Here is a 22,593-nt window from a genome sequence, read left to right as displayed (position 1 = left end):
CTTTTGTAAACCAATGACACTGAGCAAAAGTTCACCAGATGCCCACAGACAAACCACAGATGAGGAAGCAAGAGGTGCTTTAATTTCTTCAGACCCAGGGCAATCTGACCTGGATAAAATTCAGGGCTAATTTCAGGCAGCAGGAACCTCTACCCTCTCCCTCCATTGCTCCCCACCCTCTTGGTCCTCATTCCAAAGAACAAGCTAAGCTCAACCCACAACCTCCACCCAGCCCTGCCAGACAAATGACTGATCTTACAAAAGACGAAGCTTTTCACCAAAAAGAGTACTTACTTGCAATTGTTCCTGCCCACCATACAATGTCTGTTAAGTAGGAGGTACCTGTAAAGAGTGAGATAAACGTGTCAGGAAGGTATGAAGCGAGAGGCTTACAAGCTACATCCTGAAAAGAGGAAGTCAATCCAAACAAAATCTTTATAAACTGTAGGGTTTTTTGGCTCAACATGTCACCTGGAGACAAATATTCTTTGGAGTAACATTTTATATGTTGATTTCAAATGAGATTTGATCTTCAAAGTACAATTCTCTCATGCATTGACAGAAACCCATGTATATGATAATTTTACTAGCATAGGGTTTAACGACTTGCTACTTAAACAGGTTACTCAATGTTCATAATGTAGAAGTTCTGTGACATGGCTCTTTTTGAAACCATGTGAAAATGGCTGAAACAGACCCTTACACTCACTCAACGACTGACACTGTACACAGTGTTTCTCTTTTACTTCCTGAGATTACCCTCCTATGTTCCCACGCATGCCAGGGCAGGCAGAGATGGGAGCAGCTGTCCAGGCCCTTGTCACATCCAGCCCTCCTTTTGTCCTTCTTCAGGTATGTCAAAATGCTCCTAGTCCAAGAGGCTTTTTTTAGTTCCGATTAAAATACCTAATTCTATTCGGATGTTTTAATTTTCAGTAATTTGGTATAATGAACATAGGAAGCCAACCTGTTTCACTGAGAAGCAGAGCTCCAGGTATTTAAAAAGTACCTTTAAAAAATGAGATCAATAAGTAATGATAAAGTAGAAGGAATGGTCTAGTTCAAATAGCACCATTTGGCAACATCACAGTAAAAACTTATTCAGGCAAGAACCATCGATGGATAATAAATGGGTGAATGAAAGCTTGTTGAGGGATAGGATTGTCACATAGTCTCCATGGATCACCTCCACCAGTTTTATAATCACAAGAGATAAAGTTATCTTTGGGCTTCCCAGGTGGCACCAGTGGTAAAGAACTTGCTTGCCAATGCAGGAGACATAAGAGATGTGGGTTTGATCCCTGGGTCGGGAAGATCCCCTGGAGAAGGGAATGGCAACCCACTCCAGCATTCTTGCCTGGAGAATCCCATGGACAGAGGAGCCTGACAGGCTACAGTCCGTAGGCTTGTAAGAGTCAGACATGACTGAAGCAACCTGTGCACACAGCATGCAAGACTCTGATGAACATCACCTTAACCTAATGGTCAAAGTCAAGTTTAACATAATCAGCAGCAGGACTAGCCACACTGTGTCCTCCTGTGGGTGTACCAAGAAGGGTACAACATTATGTCTTCAGAGCTCCTACCAGAGTGCATCACCTGATCTGATCACAAGGAAATTGTGAAATGGTCCATATATCAGTTGGCCTGGACTCTTTGAAATCGGCAATGTCATAAAAGACAACTGTTTCAGATGACAGGAAATTAAAAGAGATGTGACTAAACACAACACATGATGTTAGATGGAAAAAAGGCTGCTATAGAGGACAGTGTGGGGTAACTGGCAAAACCAGCTGGACTGCTGTAGATAGCAGAGTAACAAAACCTCTTCACTTACTACATGAGAATGTGACTTATGGTCCGCTTTTTGAGGGCTAATAGGATGAAAATGACCCCTGATGGGCAAGTGGCACCTAACTGGAGGTGCATGCACACCTTCAGGAGATTATCACTTAAGCTCCCCCTTAGCACAATACCTCTGGGAACAGGCACAGCTCTTTGAGGGTCTGGGAGTTCTGCATCTACAACTTTATACTGGGGGGCATGAGGCTTATAAGGATGGGCAGTTGAGCACCGCCTGCTGCAGTTCTGCCTCTAAGCCCTGAAACTGCACCCTTAAAGAGCACCCTATAGCTCTGCCTCTGCTATCAGGCTCCAAAACAGAGGGCCTGACACTGGCTCCTGTCCCATGTCCTTCTGAATGTGCCTGATGTGAATGTGGCCCATGGTGTCCTACATGTCTGAAAATATAGCTGAGCCTAAGAATGCCCTGCAGTGAACACTGCAGAACAACTATCAACTATTAATACAGAATCCTGGTTGAATTTCCCAAAAGTGCTGTGGCTATTTTAGAGCCTGTCCTTACTTACATGTGAAATCTTAAAGAAAGAAAGAGAAAAAGACAGAATTGTCAAAGCAATCCTGAAGAAAAAAAACTAAGCCGTAGGCAAATCCTCCTAGACCTCAGACAATACTGCAAAGCTACAGTAACTAGGACAGTGTGGTACTGGCACAAACACAGACAGATCGATGAAAGAGGACACAGAGTCCAGACATAAACCTACAGACTCAGGGTCAATCAACCTTCAACTAAAGAGGCAAGAATATACCATGAAAAAAGACATTCTCTTCAGCAAATTGTGCTTGGAAAGCTGGACAGCCTCACATAAATCAATCAAAGTAAAACACTCCCTCACATCATATACAAAAAATAAACTCAAAATGGCTTAAAGAGATTTCCCTGGTGGTCCAGTGGTTAAGACTGTGCTTTCAACACAGGCAGTGTGGGTTCAATCCCTGGTCAGAGAAATAGGATCCCACATGCTGTGTGGCATGACCAAAATTTTAAAAAAAAGCCTTAATATAAGGCATGACACCATAAAACTCCTGAAAGAGAACACAGACAAAACATTCTCTGATATAAATCGTAAAAATAGTTTCTTGGCTCAGGCTCCCAAGGTAAAAGAAATAAACAAACTGTACTGAATCCAACTTAAAAACTTTTGCACAGCAAAGGAAACCATCAACAAAACAAAAAGACAACCTATGGAATGGGAGAAAATATTTGCAAGTGATACAACCAAAAAAAGACTGATATCCAAAATATACAGCTTATACAACTCAATATCAAAAACAACCTAATGAAAAAATGGGCAGAAAATCTAAATAGACAAGTCACCAAAGAAGACATACAGATGGCTAACATGCACATGAAAAGATGCTCAACATCACTAATTATTAGAAAAATTCAAGTCAAAACCACAATGAAGTATGGCCTCAAACCAGTCAGAATGGTTATCATCAAAAAGTCTATAAACAATAAATGCTAGAAAGGATGTGGAGAAAAGAGAACTCTCCTACACTGTTGGTGGGAATGTAAATTGGTACAGCCATTATGGAAAACAGTATGGCAATTCCTTAAAGAACTAAAAATAGAGCTATCATATGATCTAGCAATCCTATTCTTAGTTATATACTGGGAAAGATGTAAACTCTAATCTGAAAAGATACATTCACCCCAATGTTCACAACAGCACTGTTTACAATAGCCAAGACATGAAAGCAACCTAAGTATCCATCAACAGATGAACGGATAAAGATGTGCAGTGTATGGGAATACATGTGTTTGTGTCTGGAATATTACTCAGCCATTAAAAAGAATGAAATATTGCCATTTGCAGCAACACATGGGCCTAGAGATTATCATACTAAGTGAAGTAAGTCAGATAGAGAAAGATAAACAATTATCTTATATATCACTTATATGTGGAATCTAAAAATAATACAAATGAATCTATAAACAAAACAGAAACAGACACACAGACATAGAAAACAAACTGATGGTTACCAAAGAGGAAAGGGAGGGGCAGATAAACAAGGAGTATGGGATTAACAGACAGACAGTACTATATATAAAACAGATAAACAACAAGAATTTACTGTGTAACAGAGAATAATATTCAGTATCTTGTAATAACCTTATGTACTTATAAGTATATATAATAATCTTATTATGTAATATAATGTAAAATAATCTGAAAAATACAATATATATATAAAACTGAACCACTTTGCTGAATACTTGAAATTAATATAATATTATAAATCAACTACATTAGGATTTTTAAAAATATTAACAAAATCAAACTCATATATACAAAAAGATTGGTGGTGGCCATAGGCAAGGGGTGGAGGAAATGGGTGAAGGGGTCAAAAGGTACAAAATTCCAGCCATAAAATAAATAAGTCCTAGGGACACACTGTATAGCATGGTGACTATAGTTGATAATACTATATTGTATATGAATGTTGCTAAGAGTAGATATTCGGAGAAGGCAATGGCAACCCACTCCAGTGTTCTTGCCTGGAGAATCCTAGGGACGGCGGAGCCTGGTGGGCTGCCGTCTATGGGGTCGCACAGAGTCGGACATGACTGAAGCGACTTAGCAGCAGCAGCAGCAGCAGCAGCAAGAGTAGGTCTTAAAGAGTCTTATCACAGGGGAAAATTGTTACCATGTGTGGTGATAAATGTTAACTAGATTTATTGTGGTGATCATTTCACAATGTATACATATATCAAATAATTACACAGTACAACTGAAACTAATGTTATACATCAATTTTATTTTGATGTTTTTTTAAAAAAGAATACTATGCACCCACTTAAAATAAAAAAAATTTTTTGTGAATCACTGTTGTACACGTGTAACTAATATTGTACATCAACTATACTTCAATAAAAATGCAATTTAAAAATCAGTCATTCATCTGCATTTACCTCATTAAAGGAAGACTACCAGTTCACCAGGTGACATACATACGTACATGCATGCATGCTCAGGTGCTTCAGTCGAGTCTGCTGCTTGGTGACGCCATGGACTGCAGCCCGCCAGGCTCCTCTGTCCATGGGATCCTCCAGGCAAAAATGCTGGAGTGAGTTACCATGCCCTCCTCCAGGGAACCTTCCCAACTCAGGTATTGAACCCGCATTTCCTGTAATTCCTGCACTGCAGGCAGATTCTTTCCCTGCTGAGCCATCAGGGAAGCTCACACACATACATATATAAAATTAAAAATAACAACGACAACAACAAATTTAGGGTCTCTCCTGGTGGTTCAGTGGCTAAAGACTCCACATTCCCAGTGCAGGAGGTCCAGGTTCAATCCCTGGTCGGAGAACTAAGAGCCCATGTGCCATGAGGTACAGTCAGAAACAAAACCCAAAAAACACCACGTGACGCAACCAAGCATTCCCATGCCACAGCCAAAGACCCTGCATGCCCCACAGAGACTGAAGACGCCACGGGCTGCAACTAAGACTTGGCACAGCCTAAATAAATAAATAAATATTTTTATATGCTGTTTATTTAAAAATGAAAAGTCATAAAGCCCACTTTCAAATACAGTGTATGAGGAGCCTCATGGATAGTTCCCTAGCAAAACAACCATAATTGGTAAATAAAGCAGTAAAAATAAAATAAAGTCTCTGGAAATTGTCCCAAGAGGATACAGCAAATGAAGAAACATTTTTTTCAAGAAAATCAACAAAATCTCAGTAAGAACAGTGAGTCTTCAGCACATGAGCCAAGACCCACTTCTCTCCCTGCTGCAGCTCAGCTGGACAGACGTGCCACTCCAGGCTGGTGTGACCAAAAGAGAGGACTCCTTCCCCTCTCAGCTCTCCGTCACCAGAAGAGCAGGCCTCCAGCACTTCCAATCCCTTCCAACTTCAAGTTGAAGAGATTAAATATCTGGTTAATCCATCCAAGGGTTGGAGGCTCACTTCCTTCACTCAGTCCCTACTTTTAGGGTACAGACTCTACCCTAGGCATGGCAGGTCCTAATCATCCTGTCCCAAGCATGAAGATAAATGTAGGGTGAATATCCTATATCTGGAGAGGCAAGAAGAGAAGATCAGAGGCTACTACCCCCATCCACTAACTGTTCTCAACAAGTAAATCTGCCTGAATTTAATAGGATATGGTTGTAAAGCAATCTATGCACTGCAGCATTGTCAAAAACAGTAGAGCAACTAGCCAGCAATTAGTAGATCTGGGTGTAGTACCCAATGAGGCAGACAACAAAGAAATCAGGGTAAGAGACGATCGAAGATTGCCAGTTGCCAGTTGGATGACCACTGTCATCCCAGGGTAAAGGTGCACATATCCAAGGCTATCCCCTCTGAGGAGTGACATCAGAGACTTCACATTGCAGGGGAATGATAAATGGATAAATATACTTTATCAAGGTACTCTAAGTCACTAAACAAATAAACAAACAATAGGTTGGAGGTGGGGGTAGGAGAATATGCATCTAGAGTTGCTACCACATATTACTTAAAATCAACAAAAATATTGTATCGGTATCAACAAAAATATCATGAGGTAACAACAACAAAAACCATTTCAAAAATGGGGAAAAGATTGGAATAGATGTTTCTCCAGAGAAGATATACAAATAGCCAATAAGCACATATAGAGATGCTCAAAATCACTAATCTTTAGGGAAATGCAAATTGTAACAATGATGAGATACCACCTACACCCATTAGAAAGGCTACTATCAAAACAAACAAAAATCCAGAAAAACAGCAAGTGTTGGTAAAGATACAGAGAAATTCAAAGAAACCCTTGCTGATTGCTGGTGAGAATGGAAAATGGTGTACTTGCTGTGGATAACAGAATGGCAGTTCCTCAGAAAGTTAAATATAGACTTAGCATATGATCCAGCAATCCCCCTTCTGGGTATATATCCATAAAAACTGAAAGCACAAATTTGAACAAGTATGTGCACACTTATGTTCTTAGTAGCATTATTCACAATAGCCAAAAAGCCATTAGAATCCACATGTCTATCAATGGATGAATAGATAAATTGATAAAATATAATGTATATATTCCCTTTTGTTATGCATGAAACAGCAAGCAGTACAAAATCTACTGTATCAGTGCTTTAGTAGTATTTGTCTTTGTTGCACTAACTATAAATGTTCTGGAAAAGAACTATTGAAACGATGATTATTACCTGATTGGTAATAATAAAAATAATAATTTTTAACTGAAAAAAATTATAAGATGCACCAAACAAACAAGAAAACATGCAGTATATTACAAATATCATTTAAAGGGGGGAATGCAAGCAACAAAATTGCCCGTGAGAGCATCCAGATTTTAGATATAACAAAAACTTCAAACCAGTTATTTAAAATATGTTCAAATAACTAAAGGAAATCATGCTTAAAGAAGTAAAGATATGATGACAACTCATCATCAAATAGAGTATCAATAGACATAAATTGGGCTTCCCTGATGGCTCAGAGGTTAAAGCGTCTGCCTGCAATGCGGGAGACCTGGGTTCGATCCCTGGGTCGGGAAGACTCCCCTTGAGAAGGAAATGGCAACCCACTCCAGTATTCTTGCCCGGAGAATCCCATGGACGGAGGAGCCTGGTGGGCTACAGTCCATGGGGTCACAAAGAGTCGGACACGACTGAGACTTCACTTTCAGACATAAATTATTTTAAAAAAATGAAAAGCCAACTGTAAATTCTGGGGTTGAAAGGTAAAATGACTAGAATGAAAAAATCAATAGCAGATTTTAACCTCCTGGCAGAAGAAAGAATCAGTGAACTTGAAGACATATTGATAAAGATTATACATTCTGGAAAACATTAACAGAGAACAAAAACTAAAGAGAGAGAGGTACAAATAAAAATTAACAGCACCTCAGAGAAATGTGGGACATCATTAAGAATATCAATAGATATAATGTAATTATCAGAGGAAAAGAAAGTATCAGAAAAAATATTCAAGGAAAAATAGCTGAAACTTACCAAATGTGATTAAAAAAAAAAAATCTACACATCCAGGAAGCTCAAAAAACTCCAATGAGACAAACACAAAGATATCCACACCCAGTCACATGATGGTAAAACGCTCAAAGACAAAATTGTGAAAGAAGCAAGAGAAAAACAACTGACAACAAGGGAATTCCAATAAGATTAACAACTGATTCTCAGCAAAATAGTGGAGGCCAGAAAGCAGTGGAATAATACAGTCAAAGTTCTTAAAGGAGAAATCTTACATCCAGCAAAACTATCTTTCAAATATGAAGGCAAAACAAAAACATTCTCAGATAAGTAAAACTGAAGAGAATTGAGAACAAACAGAGCTTACAATAAACATTAAATGAAGTTCTTCAGGTGAAAGCAAGTAAATTCAGACGGTACTTTGAATACATACACATATACACACACACACTCCAGTAATGACAGAGGTAACTGCGTCATTATAAAAGTCAGTGGAAGTGAAAATATATTGTCCTTTCTCATTTTGCTGCTGCTGCTGCTGCTAAGTCGCTTCAGTCGTGTCCAACTCTGTGCGACCCCATAGACAGCAGCCCACTAGGCTCCCCCGTTCCTGGGGTTCTCCAGGCAAGAATACTGGAGTGAGTTGCCATTTCCTTCTCCAATGCATGAAAGTGAAAAGTGAAAGTGAAGTCGCTCAGTCGTGTCCGACTCTTAGCGACCCCATGGACAGCAGCCTACCAGGCTCCTCCGCCCATGCGATTTTCCAGGCAAGAGTACTGGAGTGGGGTGCCATTGCTTTCTCATCTTAGATGATTTGAAAAGGTACTGAATGTATATTATTGTATTGTCGGATCAATAACATACAGCATTAAACATTATATAGTATACATTATAAATACACACATATATAACATATAGTAATAAATTTGATAAGGGCAGCACAAAGGATATGTGTGTGAGCAAAGTTTTACCAAGCAAGAACATGATAACTTGATGGTAACTTGATCCACAGGAACAAATGAAGAAGATAAGAAATGGTAAATAAGAAAGTAACATAACAAGGACTTCTCTGTGGACCAGTGGCTAAGACTCCACATTTCCAATGCAGGAGGCCTGGGGTTGACCCCTGGTCTGGGGGCCTCCCTGGTGGCTCACACAGTAAAGAGTCTGCCTCTGGTGCAGGAGACCTGGGTTTGATCCCTGGGTTAGGAAGATCCCCTGGAGAAGGAAATGGCAACCCACTATGGTATTCTTGCCTGGAAAATCCCATGAATGGAGGAGCCTGGCAGGCTACAGTCCATGGGGTCAAAAAAGAGTCGGACACAACTGAGTGACTTCACTTTTTTTCAGTGCTACAATTAAGAGTTTGCATGCCACAGCTAAAATCCAGCATGCCACAAAGAAGACTGAAGATCCTAGGTGCTGCAACTAAGACCAAGCACAGCCAAATAATTTCTTTAAAAAGAAACATAACAGACACTATAAATCTGTATTTGACTTCCTTTTCTAAGCCTCTTTGGGATATAAAATAATATAAAGTATACATTATCTTTATTATAAGCTACAACAATACATTGTTGGGTTTGTAACATAAAAAATGTAACATATATAACAATAATAAAGAAAGAAGTTATATGTATATGTATGGCTGACTCCCTTTGCTACTCACCTGAAACTATCACAATATTATTAATTGGCTATACCTCACTACAAAAGGTTTCTGGTGTTTAAAAAAAAAATTACAAAAAAAAAAAAGCAGCAATGCAGCTGTATAGGAGTAATATTTCTATATCTACCTGGATTTAAATTAGTATAAGTCTGAAGTAGATTCCATTAGCTAAAATATAATGGTAAATCCTAGAGCAAATAACTAAAAAATATGGTGAAAAATCATTAGAGGAATTAAAAGGTTACACTAGAGAAATTCACATAATGCAAATAAAGCCATAAATGAGTAGAGAAACAGAAAATCTACAAGATGTATAGAAAAACAGTAAATGGCATAAATCCAACTGTAAAAATTAAAACAGTAAATGCCAATTGATTTATAGTATTGTTCAAGTCTTCTACTTCTTTGCTGATCTTCAGCCTTGTTTTTCCATCCATTTGAATGTAGGATACTAACATCTCCAACTACTATTTTTTTTTTAATTTTTATTTATTTGGTTGCATCAGGTCTTAGCTATGGTTGCCCCACGGCATGTGGGATCCTAGTTCCCCAACCAGGGATCAAACCAGCGTCCCCTCCATTGGAAGGCAGATTCTTCACCACTGGACCACCCGGGAAGTCCGATCCAGCCACCTCTTTTAATTGTCTCTCTCTCCCTTTATTCTGTCAGTTTTGCTGAAGCAAAACTGGGTGTTGTTGCCAAGTCCACATGTATTTAGAAATGTTGTATCTTCCTGAAGATTGAACCATTTCATCATTATAAAATGTCCTTCTTTGTCTCTAGTAACAATTTTTGTCTTAAAGTTTATTCTGTTTAATATAAGCATGGCCACTCCTGCTCTCTTGTGTGTATAAATAAATATTCTTGCTTATTATTTAAAATAGCTCTGAATATCATTCTAGATCTTGAAGATTGTTTACAGCAAGTGAACACACTAATTTACTCAACAGCTTTTCAAAATTCTATATATGATACTCAGCAGATTTCAGGAACTTAGAAATCAAGGAATCAGTCACAACCTTTCCTGTTGGGGGTCTATGCTGAGGGCATGGGACCACTGCTACAGCAGCAGCTAGAATGTGGGCAATCCTCCTGCAGTTCAAGGATGCCAGTACAAGGGGACCCACTGAGACTCTCCTCTTTCATGGCTTTCACTATCGTACAACACTACTATAGAGCGTATGCTTTTGCTGGTTTCAAATGGATTCTCACTAAAATGGGGAAGGACCTGGGATACTAGGAATGGAGAAATAACAAGATTTTGGTCTCCCTTTAGTCAAAGGGTACAAGTCAGCTGCAAGTGTTTAGGGTCCCCCCACTCATACTCCCCAAGAGGAGACTGAATTTGCTGAAATGCAAAAGTATTGCAATCACCTGCACCTTTTAAGTCAATATTAGGTAAAATTTTTCTGCTTTAATAGGCATTAAGTTACACTTCTAACTATGTATCAAAGTGGTACTTCTCCACGTGGGCCCCAAGGACCCCAGTTCAGCAGTACCCCCAGTGCTCATGGAAGAAAACCCACTGCTCTTTCTGCTCATCCACCTGTGCAGTAGCTGCCCCAGGTTCCATCCTCTTGCAGCCAGAAACTCTTAGGAGCCTGCCTTCCACGTTAGGCCTTGGCCCTGCTATAGACATTATTTTCTTATGTTCTAAAATGACAGTTTCTTCATAGTTTCACCTTCATCACTGTCCCTAAACATCTTAGTTACTTAGCTGACACCCTCAGGGGGCCCTTGTTCAAGCTTATGTTCATGCTCATCCTCTTCCAGGCTGATGTCTGAGACTCTTCAAGTTCTCTGGCCTCAGCAAGAACAAGGAGCTCAGAACTGTAGAACACTGATGATTTTCTGTTTGTTTATTTGACTGCACTCATGCCTCCTCCCCTCCACTCCTAAGTATGGGTTCCAAAGGTAGCAACATCTAAAGTCTAGAATTTTTTTCTCCCCTCATACTGGAAACCCTGGATGCTGAGAGTTCAATGGTTGTTTATAATAGCTGAACCATAAGACAAAGAACTGTTGTGCAAACACAAAAGAACCTTCTCAGGATGATAATACCAATTGGCAGTGATGTTGTCTATTGATAGTCTATTGTCTACTGATATTGATATGATAATATCAATTGGCAGTGATGATGGACTATTGGCTTTTAAAACCTTCCATTTAGTTATAAACATGTGTCAGAAATGTCCTTAAAATATTACTTTCTAGCACAAAAATACAGACAGTCATCTAGTTTATGTACCTCCTGATCATACCACAGGAAAATTACTTCCATTCACGTGTGCTCCCAAGAGGAAGAACAGAAGTTGCTACAAACAGCAAAGCAGAAGTGGATCATTAAGTCCTTTACTAGCTAATTAATGCCTTAACTTAAAAGATGCTACATAGTTTTTACAGAGTTCTTTAAAAAAAAGAACTATCAAGAAAATTTCTTTCCTGACACCAACTAGCTAAATGAGAGCATTAACTAGACTCAATTTGGGTACTTGGTATTCACCAATGTATGAATGGAGTTACTACCTGAAGTTCTTATTAGTACAGTTAGTAACTGTATGATTCTTATTAGATATGTAGAATCTACTTTCCTAAAGAAATAGCTAGGCAATTTTGAAAAAGAAGAAAAAACCTGTATGACTTATACTATCTGATTTTAAGATTATAAAACAACATAATCAAGACAGACTGACATAAGTATAGGCATAAACAATAAAAAGCTAAAGCTCTAATACTTTGGCCACCTGATGCAAAGAGCCAACTCATTGGAAGAGACACTGATGCTGGGAAAGATCAAAGGCAGGGGGAGAAGGCGACAACAGAGGACAAGATGGTTGGATAGCATCACAGACGCAATGGACATGAATTTGAGAAAACTCCGGGAATGATGAAGGACAGGGAAGCCTGGCGTGCTGCAGTCCATGGGGTCGCAAAGAGTCGGACACAACTGAGGGACTGAGCATATAATAAAAACAGAATACAATTCAGAAATACACTCACACATGTACACTCAGATCATGGACTAAAGCAGCAGTATAATTCAGTCAACAAATGATGCAGAACCAAATGTCTACCAGGAGAGACAACACTGAACCTTGACTCATACCTTCACTTCAGTTCAGTTCAGTTCAGTCGCTCAGTAGTGTCCAGCTCTGTGATCCCATGAACCGCAGCATGCCAGGCTTCCCTGTCCTCCACCAACTCCCAGAGCCTACTCAAACTCATGTCCATTGAGTTGATGATGCCATCCAACCATCTCATCCTCTGACATTCCCTTCTCCTCTGCCTTCAATCTTTCCCAGCATCAAGGTCTTTTCCAGTGAGTCAGTTCTTCACATCAGGTGGCCAAAGTATTGCAGTTTCAGCTTCAGTATCAGTCCTTCCAATGAATATTTAGGACTGATTTCCTTTAGGATGGACTGGTTGGATCTCCTTGCAGTTCAAGGGACTCTCAAGAGTCTTCTCCAACACCAAAGTACAAAAGCATCAGTTCTTAGGTGCTCAGCTTTCTTTATGGTCCAACTCTCTCACATCCACACGTTGACTACTGGAAAAGCCATAGATTTGACTAGACGGACCTCTGTTGGCAAAGTAATGTCTCTGCTTTTTAATATGCAGTCTAGGTTGGTCATAACTTTTCTTCCAAGGAGCAAGTGTCTTTTAATTTCATGGCTGCAGTCACATCTGCAGTGATTTTGGAGCCCCCAAAATAAAGTCTCTCACTGTTTCCATTGTTTCTGCATCTATTTGTCATGAAGTGATGGGACCAGATGCCATGATCTTAGTTTTCTGAATGTTGAGTTTTAAGCCAACTTTTTCACTCTCCTCTTTCACTTTCATCAAGAGGCTCTTTAGTTCTTCTTCACGTCTTCACTTTCTGCCACAAATGTGGCATACCTTGACTCATACCTTAGTCGTATACAAAAATTAATTCAAGATGGCTTGCAAAAAGATCTTAATGATCCAGATAACCACAATGGTGTGCTCACTCACCTAGAGCCAGACATCCTGGAGTATGAAGTCAAGTGGATCTTAGGAAGCATCACTGCAAACAAAGCTAGAAGAGGTGACAGAATTCCAGCTGAGCTATTTTAAATCCTAAAAGATGATGGAACAACATACTGGTTCAAAATTGGGAAAGGAGTACGTCAAAGCTGTATATTGTCACCCTGCTTATTTAACTCATATGCAGAGTACATCATATGAAATGCCAGGCTGGGTGAAGCACAAGCTCCAATCAAGACTGCCAAGAGAAATATCAATAACCTCAGATACGCAGATGACACCACCCTTATAGGAGAAAGTGAAGAGAAACTAAAGAGCCTCTTGAGGAAGGTTAAAGGGTGAAAAAGCGGGTTTAAAACTCAACATTCAAAAAACTAAGATCATGGCAACCGGTCCCATGACTTCATGGCAAATAGATGGGGAAACAATGGAAACAGTGACAGACTTTATTTTCTTGGGCTCCAAAATCTTGCTCCTTGGAAAAAAAACCTACAACAAACCTAGAGAGCATATTAAAAAGCAGGGACTTTGCCAACAAAGCTCTGTCTAATCAAACCTATGGTTTTTCCAGTAGTTATGTATGGATATGAGAGTTGGACCATCAAGAGGGCTGAGCTCCAAAGAACTGGTGCTTTTGAACTGTGGTGTTGGAGAAGACTCTTGAAAGTCCCTTGGACCACAAGGAGATCAAACCAGTTAATCCTAAAGGAAATCACTCCTGAATATACATTGGAAGGATTGATGCTGAAGCTGAAGCTCCAATACTTTGGCCACCTGATATGAAGAGCCAACTCACTGTAAAAGACCCTGATGCTGGGACAGATTTAAGGCAGGAGGAGAAGGGGACGACAGAGGATGAGATGGTTGGATGGCATCACCAACTCAAGGGACCTGAGTTTGAGCAAACTCCGGGAGATGGTGAAGGACAGGGAAGTTTGGCATGCTGAAGTCCATGGGGTTGCAAAGAGTTGGACACTACTGAGAGACTGAACGACAACAACAACATTCATGCAACCACTGGATATTTTTTCAAAGGATATTTAACAGCATGGGGATGAGCACAACAACAGGACGTAACCTGGCACACAGTTTTCAAGGTACATGATGAAGAGATATACCATATCTGACTGGGGGTATTTATTTCATTTTTCTCTATACCCTATGTATTATATATATTTGGTACACAGGATTTATTCATTAAAATTCAATGTCGAAATATAAGTATTGAATGTGACTAAGAGAAATACACCTAATTGTAACAGTAGTTACCTCAAAGTGAAGAGATGAATACTTTTTATTTTCCTATTCATATGTACTTCCCAGATTTTAAAAAGTGGCCACATTTCTATAATCAGGAAGAAGATGCTCTTTTAAAAATATGACAACGCCCAGAGTTCTCTGGAACGATATGATTGTTTAGCAGAGCTCTGATTGGGCATGGACCAGCAAAGGAAACCCTCTGCCTGCCCACCCTCCCTGGCTGATGCAGGCAATATCCAAAAGAATCAGTTTACAGTCACAGATTTGGAAACATTAGCGAATGGCACAGATACATAGGGAATGTGGGATTGAGCATATTCTCCTTGAAAACTGTTTTTTCCTAGTTGCTCATCTTTAAAATTTTTCTAAAAAGGGCTATTTACTCATTGAGGACTTAAAGTATTGGAAATATAAATTACATTATATTTTATACTGTATCAATAAACATTTTTGAAGAAAAAATACACTCTGTCCAACAGAAGTTCAATAAGATCAAGTGGTATTTCATGCAGGAATGTATATTAGTGATCTAGTCCCATGTTTGTCATAATGAAAAAGATTAGAAATTATTTACCTTAATGTTTTAGGGTATTAATTATATATACTTATTTATAATAAACCAGTATCATATTATGAACTTTTTTCAAATAAATTATGAAACTCATTGGAAAAGTCCTACTTGTAGGTGAATTTATGTGTTAATATCTTCCCCTTCACTTTTCCTACAGGCAGCAGGAGAGAAAGACCACCTTCAAAGTCAGCCTGAGCTGGGTTCAGATCATGGTACCACCAGTCCTGTATCGAGTGCGAGCCTCAACTTCTCTCCTACATCACACCTCCTGGGATCCATGTCCCTATACTGTCCCCTCACACTCTGAACTTGGGCTGGCTCTGAGTATACCACTAGAATGTGGCAGTGGTAGTATTTTAAGACTTCCAAAACAGGTCACAAAGATCGTTCAGCAATCACTTTAGTCTGGAAGATTCGGCCTCGATGAAGCTATGCAGCACATAAGGGGTATGACTTCCCTGAGACCACTATGGTGTGAGAAAGCCCAAGGTAGCCACGTGTGAAGAGACTACAATAGTGACAGAGGTAGAGAGGAAGGGGGAGAGAGAAATAGAGAGGGGGCTCAGGACTCCCCCTAGCTGTTTCAGCTGTCCCGAACAAGCAAGTGAAGAAATCATCTCAGATGGCTCCAGCCCCAGCCACCGTCTGACTGCAACCCACTGGAAGACCCCAAGGAAGCAGGGCCTATCTGAGTCCAGACAGAGGCATGAGCCTGGGACATCATGAGTCTTGTATAAGTAGCAGCCTTCTTTACCTTCTCTTCTTCTGGAAATACTACCAAGTAAACCAAATATGTACAGGCTATGGAGACACTTGATGCTCTTAACAACTGCACTGTTCTCCCCGTGTTCCTCATCAATGGTCTCCCCTTGGAGCTGGACAGGGATCAGGGTTAGAGGTTTTCAGATCCGGCAGTAACTCTGGTTTCTGTTGCTTAGCAAAGGCCACAGATAAATGAGGTCAGCTCTGAATAATTTGAAGAAAGCTTACAAATAAAATACAAGGTTCAGTTTTACCCTCTTTACTACACGGATACTCATGGCCAGTTAGATGTTATATTGAGTGCCCACCATATGGCTCCCCGTTGACAGGACATGTCCCCTGCCTTGAACAGCCACGATCCAGGGGGCACACAGACAAGTGAACAAGCCATTAGACCACAGGTTTCAGGAGCAGAAAAGGGTTGAGGACAGACACAAAGAAGACATACAGCAGGAGGAGCCAACTCCATCTGTTAGGGTATGGAGGACTCACAGAAGCTGAGAAACTAATCGCAGGCCCAGAGGGCGGCGGGGGTGAAGACAACATGTGTCCATCTCATCCCTGGCTGTGGGGGTACATGCACCTAGGTGTGTGCCTGGGAATGACAAGAGAGGCAAGGAAAAAAGTGTACTTTCGAAAGCCAGAGAGCACATGCCCTTCAAGTCAGTACAGGAGGCTTGAGACTAGCAGGCGGGATACTTGGATCCCAGTTTTCACTCTCATGGGACAACTCACTCACCTTCTGAGCATCTAACAGTTTAACTACACACTTAGGCTGTACTCTTCTCAGGAAAAGAGACTATGAAATCTGAAGAGGATTTTTTTTATTGTGGAAAAATACATATAAAAGTCACCATTTTAACCATTTTTAGGTGTACAGTTCCATGGCATTAAGTTCATTCACTCTGTTGTACAAGCACCATCATCCATCTCCAGAACTATCCCATCTTACAAAGCAGAAACTCTGGGTAAAAGAGAATATTTAACAACAACAAAAAACCTCTGTGCCCATTAAACATTAATTTTCCACCCCTCCTTCTTACAGCCCCTGTGATACCATTCTACTTTCTGTCTCTATAATTTGACTACTCTAGATACCTCATATGGGTAGAATCATGTAAGGTTTGTCCTTCTGTGACTGATTTATTTCACTTAGCATAATGTCTCAAGGCTCATCTATTATGCAGCATGTGTAAGGATTTCCTTCCTTTTTAAGACTAAATAATATTCCTTTTAAATGTATATACCACAATTCGTTTATCTATTTATCCATCAATGGATATTTGGGTTGTTTCCACACTTTCTCTATTGTGAATAATGCTCCTATGGACAAGGGTGTGCGGATATCTATCCAAGTCCCTGCTTTTATTTCTTCTGGATATATATACTCAGAAATGGAACTGCTGGCTTATATGGTAATTCTACATTTATTTTTTGAAGAACCTCCATATTGATTTGCATAGCAGGTGTACCATTTTATATTCTCAAGAACAGTGCACAAGGGTTCCAATTTCTCAACATCCTCACCAATGCTTATTACCTCCTACTTCGTTTTAAAACAACAACCATCCTAACAGGCATTAGGAGGTATCTCCTGGTTTTGGGCTCCAAAATCACTGTAGATGGTGACTGCAGCCATGAAACTCAAAGACACCTACTCCTTGGAAGGAAAGTTATGACCAACCTAGATAACATATTCAAAAGCAGAGACATTACTTTGCCAACAAAGGTCTGTCTAGTCAAGGCTATGGTTTTTCCAGTGGTCATGTATGGATGTGAGAGTTGGACTGTGAAGAAAGCTGAGCACTGAAGAATTGATGCTTTTGAACTGTGGTGTTGGAGAAGACTCTTGAGAGTCCCTTGGACTGCAAGGAGATCCAACCAGTCCATCCTAAAGAAGATCAGTCCTGGGTGTTCATTGGAAGGACTGATGCTGAAGCTGAAACTCCAATACTTTGGTCACCTCATGTGAAGAGTTGACTCATTGGAAAAGACCCTGATGCTGGGAGGGATTGGGGACAGGAGGAGAAGGGGACGACAGAGGATGAGATGGTTGGATGCTATCACCGACTCGACGGGAGTTGGTGATGGACAGGGAGGCCTGGCGTGCTGCGATTCATGGGGTCGCAAAGAGTCGGACACGACTGAGTGACTGAACTGAACTGAACTGATCTGGTTTTGATGAAAGGGAATTTTTTAAAAGTTCATGGTCTTCCAGGCCTAGGACATTCTAATAGAGTTATTCATCTGTGTAGATCTCCAAAGCCTCCAGCAAATCCATACATTTGACTTTCCTGAGGCTGTCTCTACAGTGTCTGTCTGAGGGTAGGACATCATTCCCCTAGCTAAGAGGCTCCATCCTAGCCTATCTACCAGCACAGGAATTCTAATATTGCAACTGGCTTTCAACAAACATCTTTACACTCGATGATTACCTTGTTTCTCTTTTAAAAGCTCTGCTTCAAGTGGGTTCTAACACTAAACATATTATCAATGTCCTGTAGCCCCAGGTGCTCCCGGACCTCTTCCCATCTTCAGAGTCCTTCAAAGCCACCCCAGAAGCGAGGCAGTTCACCTTAAGCCTGTGTTGTTGATGGTGCTCCTAGCCTACCCATTTTCATTCCACGCATGGTATTCTATTCAAGGTCCTTTCAAGAGTGAGTGAAAGCTAGTAACAGAGGAAGCTGTACCCCAACCCCTCCCAGCCAATAGAAGGGCTGTAACCAGAACGGTGGCTCTCCTGAAGCTGAGACTCAAAAGAAATGCTGGTGCATGGCAATGCAATAAAGTTGAAACTTTCAGTGAGAAAGAAATGCTGGTGCATGGCAATGCAATAAAGTTGAAACTTTCAGTGAGACAGCTTTTTGCAGTTAGAAACCATTCCTTAACACAAGAACTTGACTCCCCAGTTTTCAGCCACCTCCTCTGTCCTCCCATCTCCATTTCAGTCATTTCATAATGGCCAACTATGCTGCTTGTCAGAAAAGGCAGAAAAAGGATTCAGGAGGAGTCGATTTTGAAACTACGTGTCCTCGATACCTACAACAGTGTCTGACATATAATAAGACTTTCATGAACATCTGCTGAACAAATAAAAACTAATTTATCAAAACAAGACTATATGTCCATACTCTACCATTATGAGGAACCCAGCTAGCTTGAATTAGTAATGGTGGATAGTAACTGGGGAAGAATGAAATTAGCAAATATTACATTTTCACTCATTAATTTAAGGACATAGTGTGCAAGCATAAAAAAAAACATCAATAATTTTTTTTCAGGTTTCTGTGGGGTTTTTTCTTATTCACTAACTCCCTTGAACACATAAGCTGAGCTGAAACAACACATTTAGTTTTACTCAATAATCATTGTTTTCTGTTAAGTCTATATTCAGGTTTCCTTAGATTTTACCTAATGTCATATGGTCACGTGTCCTCAGGCTACTCCTGGCTCTGACAGTCTCTCAGACTTTACAACCTTGACAGGAGGGCTGCAGATATTTTGCAGGCTATTTCTGAATTCAGCTTTGTGTGGTGTTTTTCCCATGGTTAGACTGGGTTCGGGAGATCATGTACCCATCCTATCAAGGGCATATATGTTGTTTATTTTTGAATTACAGCAAATACTTCACCCTAAAGCCCCTCAAACTGACAGGTGCTCTCTGAAAAGTGTGCAGCTGCCAGATGGCTAATTCCTACCTTAGGGTTTACAGCCACATCCAAGGGAAACTACATTAGATTTCATTTAGATCTTATGTATAGACTGCAATTGGAGAGGGCAATGGCACCCCACCCCACTCTTGCCTGGAAGATCGCATGGACGGAGGAGCCTCGTGGGCTGCAGTCCATGGGATCGCTAAGAGTTGGACATGACTGAGCGACTTCACTTTCACTTTTCACTTTCATGCATTGGAGAAGGAAATGGCAAGCCATTCCAGTGTTCTTGTCTGGAGAATCCCAGGGACGGGGGAGCCTGGTGGGCTGCCGTCTATGGGGTCACACAGAGTCGGATACGACTGAAGCGACTTAGCAGCATAGACTGCAATGTTTTCCCTTTGAAGCTGAATTCTTTAACAAATATCTATGATTTCATATTTTCTCTTGAGGTTGTAGGTCCCTTTATCTCTTTCCTCAATTCACTCATGGCTGAACATCCAGGGCACTCAAGAGAGTTTCACTTGCATTCTAGAATTAGAACTATTAAATGAGTTAACTTATTCTTAAACCCATGACCTGGTGGCTTCCTCCTTCCCAGAAAGCTCCTAACACTATTCTTGTAGAACACAATGAACAACCACAAGACCTTCTCAGTCCTTCTGGACAGGTTCATTAGCAGTTTAAAGCATGCTACATCTTGCCTTCAGTAAACAGTCTCAACCTCTCTTAGCACACAGGAACACTGGCAAAAAACTCGGCCACATCTCCCACTTTCCATACTGATAAGCAGTGTCCACCTCAAGCAATATTCAGTCGGCCCATTCTTGATTATTTTAATCTGTCTTTCGTGTTCTTCACACTGAAAATCATTTGTAGTCAAATCAGTTCAGTTCAGTTGCTCAGTCATGTCCAACTCTGCGACCCCATGAATCACAGCAAGCCAGGCCTCCCTGTCCATCACCAACTCCCGGAGTTCACTCAAACTCACGTCCATTGAGTCAGGGATGCCATCCAGCCATCTCATCCTCTGGCGTCCCCTTCTCCTCCTGCCCCCAATCCCTCCCAGCTTCAGGGTCTTTTCCCATGAGTCAACTCTTTGCATGAGGTGGCCAAAGTACTGGAGTTTCAGCTTCAGCATCAGTCCTTCCAATGAACACCCAGGACTGATCTTCTTTAGGATGGACTGGTTGGATCTCCTTGCAGTCCAAGGGACTCTCAAGAGTCTTCTCCAACACCACAGTTCAAAAGCATCAATTCTTCGGTGCTCAGCCTTCTTCACAGTCCAACTCTCACATCCATACATTGTAGTCAAATAGGTCAAATCTAAACCAAAGACGGTTCAAGCCAAGGACCTCAGGAACAGAAGACGCAGAAAAGCACAGACCCCGAGGACAAGCGCCTTCTTGGCCCACAAGTCCCACCCTGGCCTGCCTAGCGCACATTTTTTCTTCTGCACTGATATGGCCACTGCGGGGAGAGAGGTCAGCGGACCCTGCCCTCCAAGTGCACCCCAGGCCCGAGTCAAAGCAAAGGTGGGAGGCCTGTCGCACCTCCCGGTCCGGCAGTGGACTCTGACCATTCCAGGAACACTGTAGACAAGAAGCTTTCCCTAAGCAGCCGGCGAATGCAGGTGACAGGGACACTGGGAGACAACCAGAGGGCAGGTCGGCGGGCTGCAGGGCTGCAAAGGGATTGGGTCTGCGAGGTAGGAAAGAAGTCTGCTGGAAAAATCTTATAAAACTGAAGACGGCCTTGGCAGCCGCTGGGAAGAAAGAGAAAACAGTGGCGGCGACACCACTACCATCGCTCAGGGCGGGCGGCTGATTTCCCCGGCAGCTATGCTTGCAGAGACGCTCCTGGCGCGCGGGGCAGCGTCTGTGCTAGCGCTTTGGGTGGGCTCAGGGGTCTCTCGCCCGCGCAGCTCGCCCTTCGGAGGTGCCCCGCTCGGTCTGACGACCCGAACACTCCCCTACTTGAGGCAGCTCCTCTCCCAACACCCGGCGGCTGCTCCCCCCACACCCCCCGCCCCCACCCCGAGCAGGGCCGCTGCCCGCCCTACCTCGCCGCTTGGCGCGCACGATGCCCTTCTTCTGAAGCACGAACGTGGACCCGTTCACCAGGCTCGACACTACGGCCACGCCCAGACCGAGCGACACGGCGGCGGGGCTCGGGCTGCGCGCCCCCTCCCCGGCCGCCGCCGCTGCAGCAGCCGCAGTCCCCATTCCGCCCGTGCCCGCCCTCTGCGCCTGCGCGCTCGCCAGCCCGGCCAGAAGGCGGAGGCCGGCTCCTCGGCAGAGCAACTGGGCTGTGGGGCGGGGGGACCTTGGGCGGCACGGAGGCAGGGTGGAGTCTGGGCTCCTCGTGGAGGTCAGGCGGAGGGTGGATCCCGAGTTCTGGGAGGAGGGTGAGCGCCGAGACGAAGCGAATGAGGGTTCGGAGCGCCTTTAGAGGCCGCGATGGTGAGGGATGGAGCGAGACGGTAGGTGGGTGGGTGTAGAGGCAGAGTTTCCAGATTTGGCAACTGCAAATACAGGACCCCCAGTTAAGTTTGCATCTCAGATAAACACATAATTTTTAGTGGTTGTCCCATGCAATATTCGGGACTGAAAAAGCGCCAACAAGACGCAGTCCTAACTGGGATCATGGACTCCCACAAAGCTGTTCCGGGATCAGCAGGGAGCCGCCCCTGGGGCCTGAAGCCAAGCCAGCTATGGAAACTCAAATGGGACCACTAAATGAAGTCATCTGCCTCCGCACTGGAGCAGTGAGCTTGTGATCATACTGTCTATCCCAATTTATTTTTGATAAAACATACCAAATTTCAGAAAACACGGAACAGTATTTTAAAATTACTCAAGCGCAC

The 22,593-nt window shown here is 41.9% G+C and overlaps 1 protein-coding gene across 1 annotated transcript in view; it reads right to left on the bottom strand.

Annotated features, from left to right (window-relative positions):
* The window catches only part of NIPA1 (NIPA magnesium transporter 1), a 50,106-nt gene extending 28,111 nt beyond the window's left edge, over positions 1-21,995 (bottom strand). The window contains exons 1-2 of the mRNA XM_061431448.1: positions 21,790-21,995; positions 295-342 (exon numbers count right to left, since the gene is read on the bottom strand). Coding sequence (XP_061287432.1) covers positions 295-342; positions 21,790-21,952 — 211 coding nt within the window. The 5' untranslated portion in view covers positions 21,953-21,995. The remainder of the gene's footprint in view (positions 1-294; positions 343-21,789) is intronic.
* Between the last annotated feature and the right edge of the window lie 598 nt (positions 21,996-22,593).

Source organism: Bos javanicus, chromosome 2, assembly GCF_032452875.1.
Source record: "Bos javanicus breed banteng chromosome 2, ARS-OSU_banteng_1.0, whole genome shotgun sequence".
In the NCBI taxonomy this organism is placed as follows: Eukaryota; Metazoa; Chordata; class Mammalia; order Artiodactyla; family Bovidae; genus Bos; species Bos javanicus.
Note: the sequence above shows the minus strand (reverse complement) of the source record. Positions and strands in the feature narration are given on the sequence as shown.